Source organism: Ambystoma mexicanum, chromosome 5q (genome assembly GCF_040938575.1).
Source record: "Ambystoma mexicanum isolate Mex_15411 chromosome 5q, UKY_AmexF1_1, whole genome shotgun sequence".
NCBI classification, from domain to species: Eukaryota; Metazoa; Chordata; class Amphibia; order Caudata; family Ambystomatidae; genus Ambystoma; species Ambystoma mexicanum.
Genome location: NC_090933.1, coordinates 1,088,962,919 through 1,088,985,533, shown reverse-complemented (window position 1 = coordinate 1,088,985,533; position 22,615 = coordinate 1,088,962,919). Strand labels below are relative to the sequence as shown.

At 45.5% G+C, this 22,615-nt stretch overlaps 1 protein-coding gene across 1 annotated transcript in view; it reads left to right on the top strand.

Moving 5' to 3' along the window:
* LOC138498349 (transient receptor potential channel pyrexia-like) overlaps positions 1-22,615 on the top strand; it is a 738,095-nt gene that overhangs the window by 143,191 nt on the left and 572,289 nt on the right. The window contains exon 7 of the mRNA XM_069622140.1: positions 20,754-20,782. Coding sequence (XP_069478241.1) covers positions 20,754-20,782 — 29 coding nt within the window. The remainder of the gene's footprint in view (positions 1-20,753; positions 20,783-22,615) is intronic.

Sequence of the window (22,615 nt, the reverse complement as noted above, 5' to 3'; positions counted from 1 at the left end):
AGTGGTGCAGTTTATACGTGTCTGGCAACCACAGCTATTTTCTGAATAGTGTAAAGTGTTTTTTGTAGTAATTGGAATGGGTACTGTTTCACAACAACCTTTGATTTTCCAAAAAATGCTTGTATTATAATGCCAAATGCTCTTGTTCTGAGATGTTCTGATTAGCCTGGCCCAGGTGAAAAGTTGAGGCCTTTTATTGCTTGGCCGGGGCTGCCTGCTTGTTCTCCTTTCAAAAACCTGGCTTTACAGTTCAGCCGTACGTGTTGCTAAGCTCCACATTAATGTTTTAATCTGGCCATTAGTCGTCCTAATGATCCTGGTCTCTGACTTGACCAAACATTAGGACAATTGTAATTCATAATTATAATTAGAAATATGTATGTTTGGAGGGTTTCTATGACTAGGAAAGCATTCTGAATCAGTAGACATTTCATCAGGCTTCTGCCCTGCAATGACTTGTGGAAATCACTCATACAAGAATCTATTACAAATAAATTGCAGCCTCAAAAGGGTTTAGGATACCCATCCATAGAATGGCTGTCTTTATGAGTGGCTATTAATACACACTGCTCAGAGGCACAGTGTGTGACACCCTAGGCCTAATGTTGTCAACGTCATTTTTTGTCCAATATGCCCTTTACTCAATTTTACTTGTGGAGCATGCAGGGTGCCGTGATCATTTTCCATAGATACAGGGTAAAATGCCTTGCCCTTACTCCTTATTAGTAACCAATGAGATTGTAATATGCAATCTAATTGGCCCTCGCCAGGTCATTACCAGCACGACAAAGCCTTACCTGCAGTCGTACCACATCCCTCGATGTTCCTTCCATTACCAGCTGCCATGGAAAGGAAGAAGGCCTTCTCTCTGTTCCCTGGTGGCCATTTTCTGTGTTTACTTTTTAATCACCTTTTAGTGGCCGCACTAGAAAGGGAAAAGGGACTATGTATAGTCCTTTCTCACCGTTCCATGGCAGACATCTTTTTTCTTTCTTTTTTTCAGTTGCGAAACACAAACAGTGTTTCACAATAAAAAAAAAGACTATTAGTACCCTAGTCTTGCGGGCCAAAGCACTAATAGTAATAAGCCACTCACTCGGGGCGTGGCGGGGTATTACCGCTTCCGGTAATGGAAAAAGCACTTGCCAGCACTGCTGTAGTGGTGTTAACTGGCTATTAGTGGTAGCAGGTGCAAAATAAAAAGTAGCTGGGTATCTAATAGCAGTGCCTGGCAAATGCCCAATACTTATACACAAGCCAAAACTGTTGGCATTGCCAATGCTTTTTTTTAACGACTTTTGTGAATGAAAAGCATAGTGCTTATAAATCGAGAGCCTGAAGACAGACCTGGTTTAGACATGTTTATTGCAACAGTAGCATGTTTACTGCTCCAATTAAGTCATTTAGACTGCTTTGAGAATGTAAAGACTGGAGGGGGGTATCTCTACTCCTGCTCTCTATATGATGGCAGAGTAGAAGGACAGAGGACCCCAGCCAAGATTCTCTATTTGCTAAAACGTGGACGAGCAATCAAGGCTAAAGCTCTCAGGACATGATGCAGGCTGGTTCTTAAGTACAGTGTAGTCCCCAAGCACCCACAAAGGAATGTCCACACACTATGTTAGTGATAACACAGTTCTTTTTATAAATAAGGCTCAAAGTTATATACACAATCATAATAACACACTTTGTACTCTGGCCATACTATAATGGCAATATACACAGGTCAACGTGGTACCATTCTTAACTATCGATTCCTTTGAAATGCATCAACAGCTAACAGCTCAAATGACATATGAATCAGATTGTAAAATGAATCAACGATACACCACAGAAACAAGACAAGTTAGACCAAGCAATGGCAGAGCAGTCTCCTGTTTACCTTGAGACTGTTCTGTGTGAGGATCCCCCCCACCTGGGCAACCTGTAAATGAAGCGTATTGACAAGCCCAGTCCAGATACACTCAATATAGCCTCTATTCCTTCTAAAAGGTTCTATTACTCCAATGTACCTGGTTTTGTAGAGTTGTTCGACGAGTTGTTGAGGGGCCCTTCTTTAGTGAGCTCCCTTTAAGGCAGTAGCCACGGGTTGTCGAGATTCCAAGTGAAGAAAAGGTGAACGCTGTTATCGGGGAAGCAGCTTTGATCCTCGCAGTGCTTGTTGACAAAAGCTTGTGAACATCCTGTGAAGAGGAGGCGTGCAGTATACCTCGACGACGATAGTTGGTTGCCGCAAAGAATCAATGAAGAACTTTGGCCCAGCAAGGGCGTCGGATCATTGGCGTCTGGCGTCGGTGATCAGGACATGACCACGTATGGTTGTTGGATCTTCGGTGGCGTCCTTGTGGACTTTGGGTGGGAAGAAATCCACTGGCGGATTCTCCTCGGTCCTCGCCGATCTTGACTTTGTTCAGCCGGACAAAGCGGTCGACGATGCTGAGCAGGGGAGTCCTTCAATCAAATGTCTTAGGCAAAGGTGGAGCATAGAAGCACACCATCAAGTTGTCCCCGCGTCTGGGCAACACACTTTGATGGGCTTCCAGTGGTTATAGCAAACCTGCGAACCCTGGCCAACGACGATGGACTTGGCTGTCCGGGTGCTTCACATCGGATTCCATGGCAGTCCCCTTCTCCGGTCGGCAGCCTTTCGAGGGTCTGATTTCCAGGGCGCTTTGGCAAAGATCAGGTGGTGCACGATGGTCCATCATAGCTCAGGAAGAGGTCTCCTAGCCAGGTCTTCTCTTGGATCTGTTTCTTGAAGGCACAGCATCTTTCAGATTAGGTCGAAGGCAAACAGCAGTTAACCTTCTTCTTCCGGCTCGGCTTCGAAGGTAAGCATCAAGTTTCAAATTCAGCTTCTGAACAATTTCCATCAGTGAGAGGTCCCCAGATATACTGTTTGGTCTCTCATTCACTCTGCTGGGTCACACTCAGGCAACCAATCATTCAGAAGAGCATTCATGGAGGCAGGCACCCAATCAGGCTCACAGTACATTCAGGCCATTCTTCTCCTTCCAGACACTCACAACAAGGAATGTGGATTCGGACAAGCACCCAGCCATTCAGCACTCCACACTGCATTCATACCAGTTTCGGGCAGGGCTGTCTGAGTCATTGTGTCAACCACCAGAAACTAGACACCCATAAAAGGAAATGCGTATTCGTCACAATTCACCCAGGTCCCGCACCACGGGCGTACCCGCAACATACAGTCATTGGGAAGGCTCCAGCCAGTCTAGCCTGGACTTCCCCACAATACCATATATGGAACTTCCACCCAACAGCCAGTCATGAGAAGGGACAGAGTGAGGGCTTTTCCCGGGACTTCAGCAAAAACAAGGTAACAGACAATAGAAAGCAAGAGGCCGCAGGGGCCATCTTGTCTTCTATCAAGAATCAACTGATTCCAATGGCAGGGCCTGGGTGTCCCATAATGGAGGATACTCAGAGCACCTGTCAAATTCAGCATGGAGCTGCCACCAGCCCATACCCTGCTCTGTGGGCCACACACAGGTCCCCAAAAACATACACTAGGAGTACAGGGTTGTACCCTCTCCCATGGGTGCCATAAGGGTATCCCAAAGTCACCATCACCAAAAAGAGGAAGAGCTGCACTGCCAGGAGTCCCGCATGGACTCCTGTGCATAAAATAACACAGAACACACATTATAAATGGACTACACGACAAGGCCATGGAGGCCCTGTCCCTCCAGTGCATTTCCAGCATCACAGAGAAAACACTGGCAGGCACTTTCAGAGCAAAGTTTGATGGTAAGGCTTGATTAAAGCAAGCTGCAAGAGTTACTATGAGGAGGTGTTTTGGGCAGAGGGGAGCAGTCACATGGTGGGAATGGGCGTATGGATTAAAAATGCCATGGGCAATCAATGAGTGGGCAAAAAAACCAAATGGCACCATCAAACTTTGTATCCTTCCTAATATGCCATTTCTCCCTATCTTTACTCTATGCAATAGTTTCAGCTTATAGCTGCTTCTACCCAAACTAAAAATGAATGTTTTTCATCATACACTTAAATTGTAAAAATGCTAAAATGATACAGATAATACATAGCAAGAAAACTTTCTGAAGTTGTGTTATGTTATTACTGCAATTGGTATGCCTCAAAGCACTGTGAGGTTGAACGCGCTTTGGTAGACCATAGTCAGAGGATTAGAAGTGCTGAAGGAGTTGAAAATGTTCATGTGCATTAAAGCCATAACAAAGGTAGGCAGGGAGGGACTTGATCGATGGCAGCAGCCCATAATTATCAGGTGAGGGGGCAGGTGTTGTGACAAATTGTCATAGGTTTCATGAGAGTCAGGGTGAACGGCTAGACCACATTTTGCGTATGACCCAGCTGTATTCTATGGGAGGTACCATTCCGGCTGAGGGAGATGTATGTTTATGGTTGGTGTAGTCAAAAAGTGTGTATTGCAGATGTTTGAGTGTGTATGGGCTGAGCCGCTCATGGGGCACAGCTGTATTTCCTAGGATGGAATGCATGAGGGTCTGGCTGAAGAAAGACTGAGGCATAGTTAGATTTAGTCAGGCAGAGCGTTTCATAAACGCTTAGTTAAGAAAAGCCAAGTCGCACATAAAGAGGCTCCTCAGGAAACAGCAAAATCACCCCTGGAAACACTGTGGGAAGAGAAGATGTGAGTGTGGGAGAAACATTACATTAGTGAGATTCAAAACAGCAAACACATCCCGGAAAACATTGTGGGAAGAGAAGATGTGAGTGTGGCAGAAACACAAAAGTGGCGAGATACAAAACAACAAACCCACCCCCAGAAAACACTATGGGAATTGAAAATGTGAGTATGTAAAAAACACAAAAGTGTCTGGATTCAAAACGCCAAACCGAACCAGAAAAACACTGTGCAAAGAGAAGATGTGAGTGTGGGAGAAACACAACTATGGCAAGATACAAAACAGCAAACCTACCGCCGGAAAACACTGTGGGATGAGAAAATGCAAGGGCAGCAAAAAAAAAATATGTGACGAGGTTCGAAACAGCAAACCCACCCCCGGAAAACACTTTGGGCAGAGAAAATGTGTGTGTGAAATGAACACAATAGAGGTGAGGTTCAAAACAGCAAACCCACACCAGAAAAACACTGTGGGAAGGGAAAATGCAAGTGTGGTAAAAACACAACATTCAAAATTCATAAGATCAGACCTAAATATGGAGAGATCAGCGTGGAATGCATGTGTGGCTGAGTATAAACAATGGCTAGATTAACTGTGATTAACCTAAATTGGAAACACTCTGAGAAGCACAATACAAGTGAGGTAGCTACAGCAGTGGTGACATCTTTTACCTGGATGTAGCTGCAGAGAGCAAGAATGGCGTCCGTCCGGTTGGGCTGAGGGTGCCAGGGCAAACAGGCAAACAGGGAAGGAAGGTGCCCAAAGCAGGGCACCCTTCACCGACTGCCCAGACAAGGCTGCCCTGTGACTAGCTCTTAAGAAGCTGTGTGCCTGGGCCACCTGACCCAAGAGGAACACCAATCCGGTGTCAGTGGTGGGCAGAGGGTGGGACCTATGGAGGCAGTACCGAGCGTGGAAGTGCAAGAAGAATGACAAGGCAGGGTGAGCGAGAAATATGGAAATGGAGGTCCAAAGGCCTAGAGGAGACTTATCAGGAAGGCGCAGGATCAGGAAATATGCGTTCGGGTTACCTGACCCCACAGGAACACCAATCCGGTGTCAGTGGTGGGCAGAGGGTGGGACCTATGGAGGCAGTGCCAAGCGTGGAAGTGCAAGAGGAATGAGAAGGCAGGGTGAGTGAGAAAGATGGAAATGGAGGTCCAAAAGCCTAGAAGAGACTTATCTGTAAGGCGCAGGATCAGGAAATATGCCTTTGGGTCACCTGGCCAAGGTGTGTATGAGTAAATACTAATATTATAAATGGAGGAACATTTATAGTCTATTAAACTGTTTTTGAGGCAATAAACTGAAAACAATGTTTGCAGATAAGGTGCAGAAAGAGAAAATGATTTGTCTAAGAAGTTGGGATTTGAGCCAGGTCTGCGACATGGTCCCTTGATTGACCACATCTCTTCTTATCTCTGGTTTGTACAAAAAGAAACTAAACACATTTGACAAATACATAAATCCATGCGTATATTCCATTCAGAATGGTAGTATACACCGTAAGAGAATGCTACATAAGACTAATAATTCCCCTCTTGCTTCTGCAACTTAAAGGCTTAAAGCAACACAACCTGCAGTCTGTGATAACATTAGATAACAGGTGTATTTGCAGAGTGCACGTTCACCCCGATAGGGGTATCATGGCACTATTGACAGATAACAGATATTTATTTTTAACCAACTTTATGGTACTCATTTTATCAACCTTGGAAGGATGGGGGGCTGAGTGGACCTGCTGGGATTTTAACCTTTGACCGTTAGGTCAAATGCAGGCCCCTGAGTGGATGCATTAGCCCACTGAGCCACAGACCCAGCAAATGCAGAATGTAAAGAAAATGTGAAATTCCAAAATAGGAAAATAAAATCCTTTTTTGTCCATGAAATCATGGAAATAAATGTGTTTAAAAGTGAGGGCGGGGTGATTATCTGACTACATTTAAGTGTCTTGGGAGAAGATGCAGATTTACAGGTGGAATATGTGGGGGCTTTATGATGCAACCACCCCCCCATCAGCTCTTATCACATTAAGGTTAATGTTTAATTAGTGGCCATTCACAGCTGACAAAGAGCTGCCCTTACAAATATGCAGACAACTCAAGGAGTTTGCATGGGTCTAATGGCATGTTTTGAGGGAGTGCCATTAGGGACACAGTAGCCTCCTATTCAGGGTTTGGAAGTGGGTGCAGGAAAGGAGGGCTTGGGCAACCCACAGGTAGCTATGAAATACGGAGGACACATAAGGTGAAAGAGCCGTGACTGTTTACAGAAGCCGACCTCATTGAGGCCACGCTAAGCTCGCGAGAGGCTTCTTTTCCAGCTTTAGTAACGTGATGACCTTCTCCATAAGCGGCGCTGCTCGCATGTTTTCTGACATCATTGTTGTCATTGTTCCCTCGGCAGCTATGCTGAATAATGGGAGGGCAATCTGCAGTGCCACCAAAGTTGGGGGGGACAAACACCCCCCATATATTATGCCCATGTGTGCAGGTGCAGTATTTCCTGTGCCCGAATGGCACATTATTCACCAGAATACAATATGTAGCATCCTGTGGCAGAGCTAGGGGAGGTGTGGTAGTACTAAGATAGCAGTGCTCTGTACAACATGAAGATCTCTACCTATGCCACCTAAATCGGTCACTGGCACGGGTAACATCACAGCACGGTTCAACTATGCATCAAATCTTAGAAAATATCCACACACCACAGTGGCAGTAAAGTGTTTCCTGTGCGAAGTGGGTGCTAAGTGGTCTGCAGTCAAGCCGCAACAGGTAATGGTGAGGACTCCCCTCCTACACCTTGTTTTCTATTATGAGGGGGGCACCTGTGAAGTAATCTACCTGACACGTAAACATTCCTAATAAGCACTGTTGCTAGCTATATGGTCAAGTAGACAGAGAAACCTGGTCATAGAAATAGTCAACTCCACGACACAACTTGTTGACTGAAATTGAACTTCAGTGTAACTTCTGGTGAAGTTTTCATTTGCGATTACTGCCTGGAGACTGCAGAGCTTCAGACCTTTGATCGGTGCAGGTATTCTACAAAGCGGTGAAAGCAGGATTTGCAATGGAAGAACTTCTCCCCTCTATCGCCGACAAAGCAGCACTCTTGAATAAAATGGCAACCACCAGCGATACTACTACGTACCCAATTCAAGCCCCAGTAAATGGTGAAGTGGAGAGTGGTGACCACCTCGAAGGCCAAATGGGGTACATCCTACCAGAATTATGTAGATTGCCTGCAAATAAAGCAACTAGCCGGCACACCGACCAAATAACGGGAGGGGCAAGTCGCTGGCTTTAAGTTGTATAAAGCAGTGGGTGAACCTCTGAACACGTTGATAGCGCCCCTCACAGAAGGCAACCACAGTGATACAACAGAAGAACAAACACAAGGACAACACCTGGAAAAAAATAGGTATAAGGATGCTGAATTGCCTGGGGAAAGCCTGCCGCATTCAAGCCCAATGAGTTGGCCGACTCACTGCAATAAACGCTGCCGACTGACAACTTGCACAGACGACCTCAATATAGCCGAACCAAGAACGCTATCGGATGAGGACTTCCTATTAGATTTAGTCACCACTCAAATGGAGTAGAAAACAACGACAAAGCTGCTCATAGACGCAAATATGATTTCAGCTTTTTCACGAACAATGGCCCCCTTCATGAAGTTGTACGAAAATGTGGCAGATCAACTAAAGGACTTACTTACCACCTAACTAGCCATGCTACACTCAAAAATGATCTTTGTTGAAGGTTTTACCTTGGCTCTGCGAGGAAACATGGTAAAACCTTGATCATAGAACAAACTTCCTAAGGAGCATTCTCAAGCTCATAATAACTTATTTCTGATAGAAAACCTGATGCCCAATTCTGACAAAGCTGTATTAAGAGGATTGAAGTGGCGAGAGGAACTGAGTTTAAGAAACATTGAGATTTTAAATGGCTCAACGGCGGGAGATTTACCACCGAGTGTGACCTGGAAGAGGGACCCCGAGACTCAGATCCTTGACTACACTTTTATTTCGGACAATCTCAGCAAACATAAAGGAGTTGGCAGTAATTGACACCACATTGAGTGACCACACCATTCTAAAGTTGAGAATCTCAGGAATGTTGAACAAAGCGCCACAACCAATAACAAAAGGACTTCTTATACAATCTCGCAGAAATAGGTTGAGACTGTCACGCAGAAATGTAATCGACCTGACAGAGGCCCTCGTCCACCCCACTACTGAAGGCTGACTTAGACTACCCGAGGCACTTGTGTTAATATATGGAAATAAACAACATGGGCAAGAGGAAAATTTACACCATCAGCACAATTTTGATCTGGCTGTGTCTGCAAGGAAGCGCATGATGAATAGTCTAAAAAGAGCCTACACAACAAGACCCTACCTAAAAACCATGGACGTCCTTATAAAAGGTAAACAAAACCATAAACACTGGTTAAAACAACATAAGTACACCTTAACCCAGAAGAATGCATATGCTACAGTTAGTAGCAACTAAGGACTGAGATTTGTAGGATTTTCAACTCTATTGAGGTCCCCCAACAGTCTCTGTTGGCAAATCCTATTCCTGCAGGAGGATGGATAATTCATTTTAGTACACTTTTCACCAAACCAACAGCAGTCCTTGTAGACAGATGAGAAATGTTGCTGTCCTCTTGGTCTTTTGATACAGGAAGGGAAGACATTTTAGGCCTGATAATACACTCTAGCAACTCGAGAGATGCTGGACAGGACGGTCTAACAAATATGACCTTGATGAAAAATCCTGAGCAATGGGCAACTTTTATGTATGACCTGTTCAACCTAATAAAACTCAGGAGAAAAATACCGGCTTCCTGGACGACTTCGATAATAGTCCCAATCTTCAAGAAGGGTGATAGGTCGTCACCAGCAAATTATAGGCCTACCGCCCTTCTGGACGTAATCGGACAAATATTTGCGGCCCTCATCTTGAAACACCTGGCTGCCTGGATGAAGGGACATACATGAAGCTATCGAGGCCCTCCACACGACCACCTCAGTGCGAATGAGGTTGAACAAATCTGGCGATTTGACGGACTCAATCACTACAACAATTGGCCTAAAACAAGGTTGCCGCTTGGCACCGGCGATTTTTGACCTATATACCTCGGACATGGAAGAGGCAGTTAAAGGTATTAGGTGCTTTCCCCCTAGTATATCTGGCACACCGGTCCACAGACTGTTATACACGGACAATATAGTAATTATGGACGAAACGTCGATTGGTCTCCAGCGACAACTCAACACTCTTGCTACTTATCTGGCAGCAAATGATTTGAAGATAAACCCACTAGTCCAGTGTTCTAATATTTGGAAGGAACTCTGGTAGAACAGCAGAACTCTCTAGCTGGTTCATCGAAGGAGCAAAGAACCTATTTATAACCCAGAAGACTTATTTGGGAATATCAATAAACAATAGTTTAACTGACGCACTTCGAGAGGAAGAATTGAGAAGGATGATGAAATGCCTGGCTGTACAGGCAAAGATCATCAGACTACGATATGGTACATTTTTGCTTGCTTCAGTCATTACTTTCTACCCAATGAAAGTATCCCCCATCCTGACATAAGGGTCTGAAGGCTCACTATTGTTGCCCTGGAAAGTCTGGCCAGTTATAGAGGGCCTGTTTTGGAGATATGTCCTCTCCTTGCCAAACTTGATGCCTGTGGCAATAATCAGAAAAGTGCTGGGCCTGACGTCATTGTACACAGTAATAGACTGGAAGACCCTCCCTTTTTATTGAAAGTGCCTCATACCGCCTTCTGAAGGTGGGTTTACGTTATTGAGTCAGGCCCTCCACGCCAAAGTGAACGTTCACTGGAAGAATGGAGTGATAAATGTACAAGAATATTAAAGGGATAGTCCAGTAAAAAAATGTATTTAAAAAATAGATAGGCAACATTAAAAAACAAATACTAGCACTTTTTTTTTAACTTCCTACGTAAAATTTTGAGCTATTCAAGCTCAAAATTCGCAAAAGCAAGCACATGGGCGCATCCATTTTGTGAAATGGATGCCCGCCTGTGCTGGCTTTTGCTTTTGCGGCACTAATGAAGGAAAAGCAAGCCAGCTGTAGTGGCTTTTCATTCATTAGTGCCGCAAAAGCAAAAGCCAGCACAGGCGGGCATCCATTTCACAAAATGGATGCGCCCATATGCTTGCTTTGCGAATTTTGAGCTTGAATAGCTCAAAATTTTACATAGGAAGTTTTAAAAAAAAAAGTGCTAGTATTTTTTTTTTAATGTTGCCTATCTATTTTTTAAATAACATTTTTTACTGGACTATCCCTTTAAACAGTATAGGCCTGACTAATAACTCATTAAAAGAAAACCCTGAGAACGTAAAGAAAGCACTTTATGACCACGATTGGATTGACACAATGGAGGCAATCACTGGGTATAAACTTTATGGGAAGTACTGCACGGACCTTAGAAGGCGAGGAACAACTTTGCCCTACTTGACAAAATGTCCATCTGACAAAGCTTGTAGCCAATTCTTAAGAATACGTTTAAATTTGTAACCGACAAGAGAGCTTCCTGAGGCCAGAAAAGCCAAAGAACTCAGGGACTACCGCTGTAGACTTTGTAGCCATCCGCTGGAATCCTTGTACCATTTGATTATGAGTTGCCGCCCAGGAGTTGGGGACACTAGAACCAATCTGATGAGAACATTTTTCATTGAACACCAAACTTTTACAGAAAGAGACATCTGGTTCCAGTTGATGCAAGAAAGTAAGAGTTTCTGTGACATTTGCCTCATTGGAATTTGGGAGCAACTTTTGATTCATATGGAACTAGTTGTGACTGACTGTATAACATGGAAAAAAGCTTGAACATTTTTTTCTTCTTTCTTTTCTTTCTTCTTTCCTTTTCTTTTCTCTTTTTACTTGTTTGTATATATTATGAGATGTAAAAGCTGAAAGGTTTCAATTGGAAACCGTATGCTAATAAAAAGATTTGTTTTAAAAGTGTTTCCTCTAGTCCCTGAATGTGAACAGTGAATGTGTGGCTATACAATACTGAACCATTCAGACCTACTGCAGTTTAGGAGGGACCCATACTTAAATGAAAAACATAAATGTTAATCTATCTGACAATTATGGAGCTACTAACCATGAGCTGGTTATTGCCAACCAGCACCCTCTTTAGTGCACTCCTAAGGGGTAGATACCCCACGTTTACAAAAAATATAATTTAATTACAACTGGTAATCTAGTGAGGTAAGTGTGTAATCAGTAGTAGGTCTTGGGTGATCCCATAAAGATAATCCAATAATACTCGTTACATAAATTCAATTGTATATACGTTTTAAATCCAAAGAAGCAAACAGACACATATGAATCTGTGTTTCATAAGAAAACATCTATTTAAATACAATTTAAAAGGGCACACTGCCATCTGTAAATTCTTCATAAACAAAAAGCAATAATGGAAATGTAGAGTACAAAATCAAGTATGTTTCTCCACAACAGGTAGTTCCAAAAGAGTAACAATTATGTTGCATTAACATGTACACTTCTATACTTTAGAAAACCGTTGGAACATGAGTTCCATATAGTTGTATCTCCTAATACACTCCAAAAGTGGTAACAAGGGTTTGCCAACGCGTTTCGGATAACAACAAAATCCTTCTCCAGGGCTTGAGCGTACTCAACTTTCTAGGCTTGATTTAACATGTTTCAGCAATATATCTACAAGGTAATACAAAACAATACACATCAGTATGTTTCTCAGAAATAAATATTCATCTGCAAAAGGAAGGCTAAATTCAAAATTAGAGACTGACCTCTTTGCCATTTCCTAGTGACTCTCCAGGTCACTCAATGGACCTGCAAAATACAGGAAATTACCCAATAAGAGGTGTAGCACCTCAAGAGATACTGAAATTTAACAATTATGTGCACTGAATAAGATAAATGAAGATAAATTCATGAATTGTGCAGCACTTACCCGACTTGTAGTTGGAGTGGAGGGAAATAGGTCTGCAGGAATAGTGATAAGAATACTCTGGAATGGGGGACACAACATTTTAAGAGCGAGATGACTCAAAAGTCCATGTGCATATAAGCGGAATGTTCTGCTAAGGGTTTGTATGCCAAATATTCTCTATAGTATGGACGGCAGAACACCAGTCCTGTAAGGGCAAAACCATTCTAAAACAATTATGCATATACGTGGAAAATTCCACTGAGGATTTGTGTGCCTCATATTCTCTATGGGGTGGAAAGAGAGCCGGATATCAGAAGATACAATGTCCGTGTTAAACGGGCACTCACTCACCTAGAGCGCGATGCCGGTGCAGTGTGCAGGCCAGGGTCCCGATCGCTACTCAATCCAACCCTTTGTGATTTATGGCGTTGCCACGGACGCCCGTGCATGCGCGATGCGTCATTGTGATGGCTCCGGCCATCTTGGTGGAGGCAGACCGAGGATGTGTTGTCAAGGTCACACAACCGCTCGAGTCTCCTGTTACAAAGATTGAATAAAACGCTACGCATCTGCATGGTCCCCGCACTGGTGCGGGTGGCAAAAAGAATAAAAGAAATAAGTGAAAAATAATGTATCCCCGTGAGTGGGGAAGAGGGGTAATAAATGTATGGTGCCCGCAAAGGGGCTGGTGGAATTTTTTTTAAGAGTATAAACCCTATGAGTGGGGAAGAGGAAAAATAAATAGAAAGTTATGAAAAAGTCTGTATCCCGTGAGCAGGGGATAATAAATAGAGAGTTATAGAAAGGTATGTAACCCTGTAAATGAGGGAGAGGGGAAGGCACAGCAAGCCTAACTTGTATTAAAGTAAGAGTTGGATAAATGCGTGTTGACTAGAAGTTTATAGAAAAGTGTGTACCCCTGTGAACGGGGGTGTAGGAAAAGTGCAGCATGCCTATCTTGTATTAGAATGAGAATAGAACAGTGCGTGTTATTAGATTGCGGCCCCACTCATGTCCGTGGACCAGTAATGACATTGGTTAAAGGTACGGGGGACGGAAAGAGTGTAAAAACACTCAGTACAGCCCCAGAAGTGACAGGAAAGGGGGAGGAGCATCTCAGCCGGAATCGTATCCGGTCGGGTGCCCCAAGAACCCCAAACCCGATATCTTGCATGAAAAATATGAGGATAAATGAGTCCCTAGGGGGATGGCAAAGGGAAAGTGACGTTAGGAAGGTATAGCAGAATATGCATTCTCAATAGGAAGGTGTCTTGGGTGATGATACAATACATTTTGATACCTGTAACAGCAGCTGTCATGCACCTAACAGTTGGACAATAATACTTTAGATTAGTCGAAGGATATTGCATCCAATACAAATGGTCAGTCAAGCAACAGTCAATTACACAAAGCACATTAAATCCATTTCTGTATTCATGCCTCTTGGATGTATGGAATCTAGCGGTCTATCCATAACACCTCCCTCTGTAGAGGCCTCTTGTGAAGATCACCACCCCTGGGGCATAATCTGACCTGTTCCGGAATGACACATTTCAGTTGAGCTATCGTGTGTCTACTCTCAATAAAGTGCATTGCCACTGATGATTTCAGTTTACGCGTCCGAATGTTGGACTTATCTTTATTTATTATGAAGCTACCCCTTCGCATCGCAGGCGGTTTCATTGCATCACATTTCACCATAACTATTTGACCCCATTTTACAACACATATATAGATGGGGGTGTGATAGTTATTTAGAAAGATGCAGGTCTAATGGTGGTGAAAGGGGGGCGAATGGGGTCTCCCCCCTTGGTAAAATGCAGTAAAGCAAATTACAGTGAAATGGGCTTTGCTGAAATCCCTGCGATGAAATAACTTTGATCCACAATTATGACTTCTACAATGTAAGAAGTTATTAAATGTATTGATCCCAAGGTCATACTGAGTGCATGTGCTACTAGTCGTTGACCACTTACATCCTTATTCTTCATTTGGTGAATGTGTAAAGAAACACAGAAAGCACCTTCTTGCAATTTTCCACCCCATCCACCAATTCTCCCCGGTGACTCGGGTTCATTTGTGGTGTTCCCACAGCACCTATGGCATTCAGGAACACTGCATGCATACCAACAAATAACTGCAATTCTACTGTGATGGCAATCATCAGATGTCCGAGGTTTGTCTGGGCATCTTGTCTGCCACCCTATTCCTAGTTAAATTCACGAGGTTGCCTGCTTTTGAGGCCATGGAAGGTCTCCGAAATGGTCACTGTTCCAGTGGGTCATTGTGTGGGTGACACGCATGATGCTGTGAGCAGGTGCACAGGTGGATCATACTGCATCAGTCTTTATTTCTCCATGCCATGTACATGCCACAGGCACTGCACATTGCAAGGGGAACATGGGGATTCTACATACACCTGCAGGGACCCTCCCAGAGCTACTTCCAAGGGATCACTGCATGCAGCAGAGAACCACCAATTCACTTATGTGGCAGTGCATGCGGTTGGACCTTGCAGTGGAGAATCTCCTCCAGCATTAGAATGATCCACTTAGTCGATACACCTCCATCCTTCCCATTGCTTGTGCCACCATGCTTAGGTTTTTGGGGCTGTTGATCATCTCCTTCCACATTCAAGCCCGTGTCTCTGCGGCATCTAACAGCTCGGCGGAACTCTTTAAAATTTGTAAGGAGCTGGCCAACCCTGCTGCAGTCTCTACCCCTCCCTTGCCTCTCAGGCTCTTTGCAATGTCCTGGCCTCACACTGTATCTCAAAAACCCAGGACATCCTGTCCACACTCTCCTCCACCCCCTCTCCTCTCTCGATCGGTACTCACTGACCCCCCTCCAGCCACCCCCCACCCTCCTTCTCTTCCTTTCCTCTCTTCTCCCCTGATGAGGTCGCTAGACAAGTCCGATCTATGAAAGCCTTGGAAAAAACAGGTTCATCCCTGTTCCTCTAAAACTCTCAAGGACCATATTGATACCCTTGCTCCGGCCCTTGCCAACTTTTGTAACCACTCCTTTGCCTCAGGATCCTTCCCCTCCCCTCTTAAGCACTCCCTTGTAATCCTCTCCTCAAGAAACCCACAGCGGATCCCTCTTGTCCGGCCAACTATCGCCCAATTTCTATTATCCCCTTCTTGGGCAAACTCCTTGAAAAGCTGGCCATCTCTCAGCTAAACCTTCATTCTGATTCTGTTGGTTGTCTCCATGACCATCAGTCTGGCTTCAGATCTGGCAGAAGCATGGAAACTGCTCTCCTGAACATCCATGAAGATCTGCTTTCCAACCTTGACTCTAGCATTCCCTCTGTCCTCATCCTATACAATCTCTCCTCTGCCTTCAACACCGTCACGCATACCATCCTGCTTAACCGTCTCCGTGGTAACCTGGGTATCACTGATCAGGCTCTGGCCTGGCTGACCTCTCTATCATCTGTCTTCCTCTCCACCTGTAGTGTTCCCCAGGGGTCTAACCTCTCGCCCTGGCTTTTCAACCAATACCTGGTAACTCTCACCTGCTGTATTGCCATTTTCTGCTCAAACTTCCAGTGCTACGCAGACGACACTCAACTCATTTTCAGGCTGCCCTCGGCCACCTCCTCCACCTCTCTCATCACTTATTGCCTAACTGCCATCCAAGATAAGTGTGCCGCCAACGATCTTTGTCTTAATGCCAGCAAGACAGAGATCCTCCTCATTGGCACACCATCACCTTCCTTTCCCCTCACTCTTGGCCAGCCTCCCTTGGCCCTCCTCCTATCCCCACCTGCGAGGCCAAGAACCTTGGTGTCACCTTTGATTCCACTCTCTCCTTCTCCACCCACATCGCTGATGTATCAAAAAAGTCAAACCTCCTACTTGTGTATAGGCGCGTTACAAATGCCATATCATATCATATCATATCATACTGCACCTCCTCAGAGGTATTCTTCATTTCCTCTCATTCCCACAAAAGCTCACTGTATCTGGTTCTCTCTAAGTTGGACTATTGCAACAGCCTCTTTCTTAATCTACCTGCCTCTACTCTCTGCCCTTTACAACTTACCCAGAACAGGACTGCAAGACTTGTCCTTGGCCTCAAGCCCTGGGATCATGTCTCTCCAGCTCTGAAATCTCTCCATTGGCTCCCAGTGGATGCAAGGATTAAATTCAAAACCCTCTGCATTGTCCACAAGGCTTTCTGGGGCCTGGGACCAACATACCTTCAGCTATCCCTCCGCAGATACCTCCCATCTCGAGCACTCCACTCCTCTACCTCTAACTCCCTCAGGGTCAGTCGTTTCTCAAAGAAACGAGCTGGGGGTAGATCTCTGTCTCCGGCTGGGGCCTCCCTCAGGAACAGCCTCCCTGCCACTCTAAAACTTGAGGAGAACCATCTCCGGTTCCGGAAGCATCTCAAAACCTTCCTCTTTGCTTCTGCCTTCTCCTCCCCTCTCCCCCGTTGATTCTACTCTCCCTCGGCACCATGCACCTGGCCACCCTCTGTCCTCTGGGCCCAGGTACCTGCTCATCTTGCCACCCTCACGCACTGCCGCCGGACCACCCCCTGCACTGGGGTCTGTATCTATACCTATACAGCCCTCCTCTTTTCTTCCTGCACTTTCAGACCTACACGGCCTGCTGCCATAAACCCAGCACTTGCCACTTGCTGGCTGCACTCCCATTGTTTGTTGCCTTTTTATTTATTATTATATTATTATTTTTGTTTTTTCCTTCTTGCTCCTCACTCGCCTTTTATTCCCCCTTCCATGCACTTCTCCCCCTTCTCCCTCTACCCTGCACTTGCACATTCTCAATGTCACTGGGCCTAGTAAGATCGTTGTTTTTGTTCTCCCCTGTTCCCTTTCCCTTGCCTTGTCGCGCTCTAAAACACTTGTGTATGAGCGCGATAGAAATAAAATATCGATCAATCAATTGTGAGCCGTGAGCCCTCCCACCGCCCCTTCTGCCACCTTCAGATGATTTGTTCAGTGTATTGAGGTCTCTGGGATGAAATAAATACATTGCTGATAGGGCAGCAGCGGTCAAGGAAATCTCAGCCAGCTGAAAACAGCCTTTGCTTGGGACTATTTTCTTGCATCCCGTTCTGACCGGCCAGAGGCTGGTGGGCGTAAATGCTCTGTTTTACATCCCACTGGGATTTAGGCTTTATTCCATGAACCGGGCATCAAAACACATTAGTAAGCCCAAATGCCAGCTACCCACACTCTCTACAGCGCTCTGCTGCTCTAAAGCTAAGTCTGCACTTTAAAAAATAAAAAATAAAATGAATATATATATATATTGAACATAAAATGCAGGGTTGGCAAGAAAGTGTTTCAGTGCTTCTGTTTAAAAAATACTCATGTTATACTCCTGTGGATACATTTACCTTTTCCTCCCATCTCTCCCTCTCCACCCCTCAGGCCAAGCCCCTTCCATCATTGCCACCCACCTTCTCGGTCATCCGACCCATGAATCGCGTGTCAGTTGAGGCTTTTGCCGCAACTTTCTCACCCCTCTCCCTTTGGCTGACTCTCACCCCGACTTAGCCCTTTCCATGCTACACTCTGCTATATGTGATACTCTAGATATTCTTGCCCCTGTCATGAGAATCCGCCTGAAGCCTAAAGCCAAGTGCAATTCCTGGTATGACTCAGACCTCACCACCCTAAAACGCAAGTGCAGGGTGGCTGAGAGGAAATGGCATGCTTCATGTACATCCTCTGACAAACTGGCCTGCCGCCTGCTCCAAAGGCAGTACCGGCTCCCTGTTCTCACCAAGAAGAGAGCTCATATCCAAGCCCTAGTCTCTGCGGCATCTAACAGCTCGGCCTAACTCTTTAAAATCTGCAAGGAACTGGCCAATCCTGCTGCAGCCTCTACCTCTGCTGTCCCTTCCCACGCCCTCTGAACGCACTGGCTTCTCACTTCATCTCTAAACCTAGGACATCCTGTCCTCAATCTCCTCCTCTCCCCTCCCTTACTCTACTCCCTGCTCTTCCACTGGCCCTTCTTCAGCCACCTCTCCTCCCTCCTTCTCTGCCTTTACCCTGTTCTCCGCTGATGAGGTTTCTAGACAAGTCCGATCTATGAAAGTCTCGTCAAAACAGATCTATCCTTGTTCCTCCAAAACCATCAAGGACTACATCGACTCCCTGGCTCCTGCCCTGGCTGATTTCGGTAACCACTCCTTCGCCACTGGAGTCTTCCCTTACCCCCTGAAGCACTCCCTTGTGCACCCTCTTCTTAAAAAACCCTCTGCTGACCCCTACTGCCCGGCCAACTATCGCCCAATCTCCATCACTCCCTTCCTGGGCAAACTCCTAGAAAAGCTGGCCATCTCCCAGCTTAATCTCCACACTGAAACTGTTGGTTTTCTTCACGACCATCAGTCTGGCTTCAGAGCTGCCCGAAGCATGGAAACTGCTCTACTGAACATACGTGAAGACCTGCTCTCCAACCTTGATTCTAACATTCTAACACTCCCTGTATCCTCATCTTGCTTGATCTCTCCTCTGCCTTTGACACGGTCAACCACGCCATCCTGCTCAAATGTCTCTGTGATAACTTGGGTATCACCGGTCAGGCCCTGGCTTGGCTGACCTCTTTCCTCTGTGACGACCCTCCCAGGTCCAACTGGGATCCTTCCTCTCCGCTATCTTTTTCTCTACCTGTGGTGTCCCCCAGGGGTCTAACCTCTCTGCCTGGCTCTTCAACCTCTACCTGGCACTTCTTGCCCACCGCATTGCCTCTCTCTGCCCCAACTTTCAGTGCTCTGCGGATGACACTCAGCTCATTTTCAGGCTACCTTCAGCCTCCTCTTCTCCTTCCCTCATCACCGACTGTCTGTCTGCTATCCAGGAGTGGTGTGCTGCCAATGACTTCTGCCTTAATGCCAGTAAGACTGAGATTCCCCTCATCGGCACACCCACTCCCTCCTTTCCTGTCACACTCTGGCCGGCCCCCCTTGGCCCTCCTCCTGCTTCCATCTGTCAGGCTAAAAACCTCAGGGTCATCTTCGACTCCACACTCTCCTTCTCTCCTCACATCTCTGACGTCTCTGAGAAGTCACACTACCAACTCCACCTCCTCAGAGGTATTCTTACTTTCCTCTCCTTCCCCCAGAAGCTTACTGTCTCCAGAGCTCTGGTTCTCTCTAGGCTGGACTATTGCAACAGCCTCTTTCTAAATCTGCCTGCCTCTACTTTCCGCCCTCTGCAACTCATCCAAAACAGGATTGCAAGACTTGTCTTTGGCCTCAAGCCCAGGGATCGTATCTCTCCAGGACTGAAATCTCTGCACTGGCTCCCAGTGGCTGCAAGGATTAAGTTCAAAACTCTTTGCATTGTCCACAAGGCCTTCTGTGGCCTGAGGCCTCAATATCTTCAAATCTCTCTTCCTAAATATCTTCCTTCTCGAGCTCTTCGCTCTTCCGCCTCCAACTCTCTCAGGGTCAGTCGCTTCTCCAAGCGACAAGTTGGTGGTTGATCTCTTTCTTCGGCTGGGGCCTCCCTCTAGAACAGCCTCCCTGCCTCCCAGAAACTTGAGGAGAACCATCTACGGTTCCGGAAGCACCTCAAAACCTTTCTCTTTGCTTCTGCTTTTTCTCCTCCTCTCCCCTGCTGACCTCTTGGTTGAAACAGCAACTGCACTGGTTACCTGGCCACCCGCTGATCTTGGGCCCAGGTCCCTCCCACACCACTGCCCGGCAACCCACGCACTCTGAGACTGTTTCTGTATCCCTACAGTCCCACTACCAGCACTTGACACCCGTCGTCTGCACTTCCTTACACTTGCCACCTGCTGGCCATTATTTTTACTTATTGTTATTATTCTATGCCCATGTACTGCACTGTCCCTTCCCCCCTACCCCCGCACTTTCCCCTTCCCACATCCCATGCACTTGTGTGATCACAATGGCGCCTGGCCTAGTAGGATCGTTGTCTCTGTCTTCCCTTTGTTCCCCCTCCCTTGCCTCGTCGCGCCTTGAAACACTTGTGTATAGGCCCGTTATAAATGCCATATCATATCATATGTGCATTGATAATATTTTATATAGCAAATAAAATATGCATTTGCTGTTAGAAATTAGACATGTCTATATGTATCAATTAACTCGTGTAACCGTATTTTTTTCCCAAATAGAATTCAAAGGCAGTCACGCAAAGAGCCCAGTAAGTAACGGTTTTTATATGAATCGTGTTGTAATTGATGCATTGTGTGTAACCATTCCTACTAATACGTCACATTCGTTTTTTTGGTGTTCCACTTTGTTTGTTTGATTGCATAATGGTTGAAAGATATATTGATTATAGACAAGTGAACAGTTGAAATCAAAATACTTGAATAATATACAAAACACATTCACATTTTCACATTTCTTGTATATTAACACTACAATTTAATATAGCTTTCATGCCAGCATCCCCCGTCATGACACGTATGCCAGAACTGTAGAGCGTTTCTGGCAGGTCTCCTGAGTAAGTGCACCAGCGAAGATCACAAGCACTGCCCATCAGGAGCTGCCCATCCCCCATAACTCCAAAACACTCACCAACAAGGAGAGAGATAGCGGGGTGCAGCGCCACAGAAAGAGCAGTGACAATATACAATATGACACACTGACACTTACTAAGCTGCCCAACCTCAAGTCAAAAGGCATTATTTCTGAAAAGACTTACAAGCGATGCAGCAGACTGTTCAAAAAATATCAGTGCTTTTCTACATTGGTTAAAACCTAAGGGTTAAAGTAAAGGCACCACGCATGTCTAAAGAGGCCTAGCATGTAGTGGTCAGAACACCGGATGCAGCCGCGTTTCTGGAGTTTTGTTATTTCAGTACCTATATACGATTCACTTTTAGCCGTCCAATTCCTCACACCTGGCTTGCTCGCCACCTCCACACGTGTCCCTGAATGGAACACAATCTTCACTACAGGCGCATTTGGAGTGAAGACTGTAAAGAGTCTGGTTCGTGGGGCAAGTCTTAATTTCCCAAAGACCTCAGCGTTGCATGCCAGCCCTTCTGAGGTGGAATCACACGCAGTTTAAATCATTTGAGGGAGACACTTTTGTTCACTACCCGATTTCCCGCTCTTGCGCAGAAATCTTTCACTCTTTATTGTCGCAGTGACGAGTCTTGCCACCGGTGCTGGCGCGCATGCGTGCATGTCAGTATGCAGACTTCTCTATCTACCAGACAGCAGCCTCGTGAATTCCAAAGCTCTATTGCGCCATCATATGGTCCTGGGTATTAGTCTTCATCTGGCTGGCAACAATACACCCTCACAGACACTCACATATTCCTTAAAATTGCCTGGCATCCTTATCTGCAATCGCACCAGGTACCTACCAATGTTCCCTCTAATTATTTTTCTCTATGTGCGGAGCCGGTTGGTTGTTGTGCACAGATTATTTTCCATGTGCGCAACTGACTAATAAGGAATGCCACTTTGTGAGCTAGCGTCGCCCAAAGAGAGTTCGGAAAGGAATTTCTTTTTCGCAGCCACTGCAATACTTTAAAAATCTTACAACACTTTTTCCGAACACATAGGCTGAAATAAACTGTCATATGTGATTATAGAGAAAACTCATCAACCAGTCCAAGACTTCAATATCTGCCACAGTGCCTTGCAAACGTACTTCTGCACAGAGAAAAATGCCAGCCTCGTTACGAGATTGGCAGTAAGTGGTAAAGTTGGCGGTAACTCCATTACCACCAACTTTGCCACTACGCCAATTTACGATTTCGGGTCTGGAGTGGAGGATTTGCCTCCATGAAAATCCTGTAGGTAAATCCTCCAACTCAACGCCAACATTGTCGGAATTTCCGCTGTGAAATTCTGCCAAAAAAGCCACATTGAGTCCAATGGACTCAATATTAATGGGGAATTACACCGCCACCACCAGTTGTAATTCGGCAGAAATTCCTCTGGACCAAGTGGTGGTAGCAGTAATTTGTTTTGCTGTATTCTGGTGGATTAATGCCGGGATACTGCCCCAAGTCGT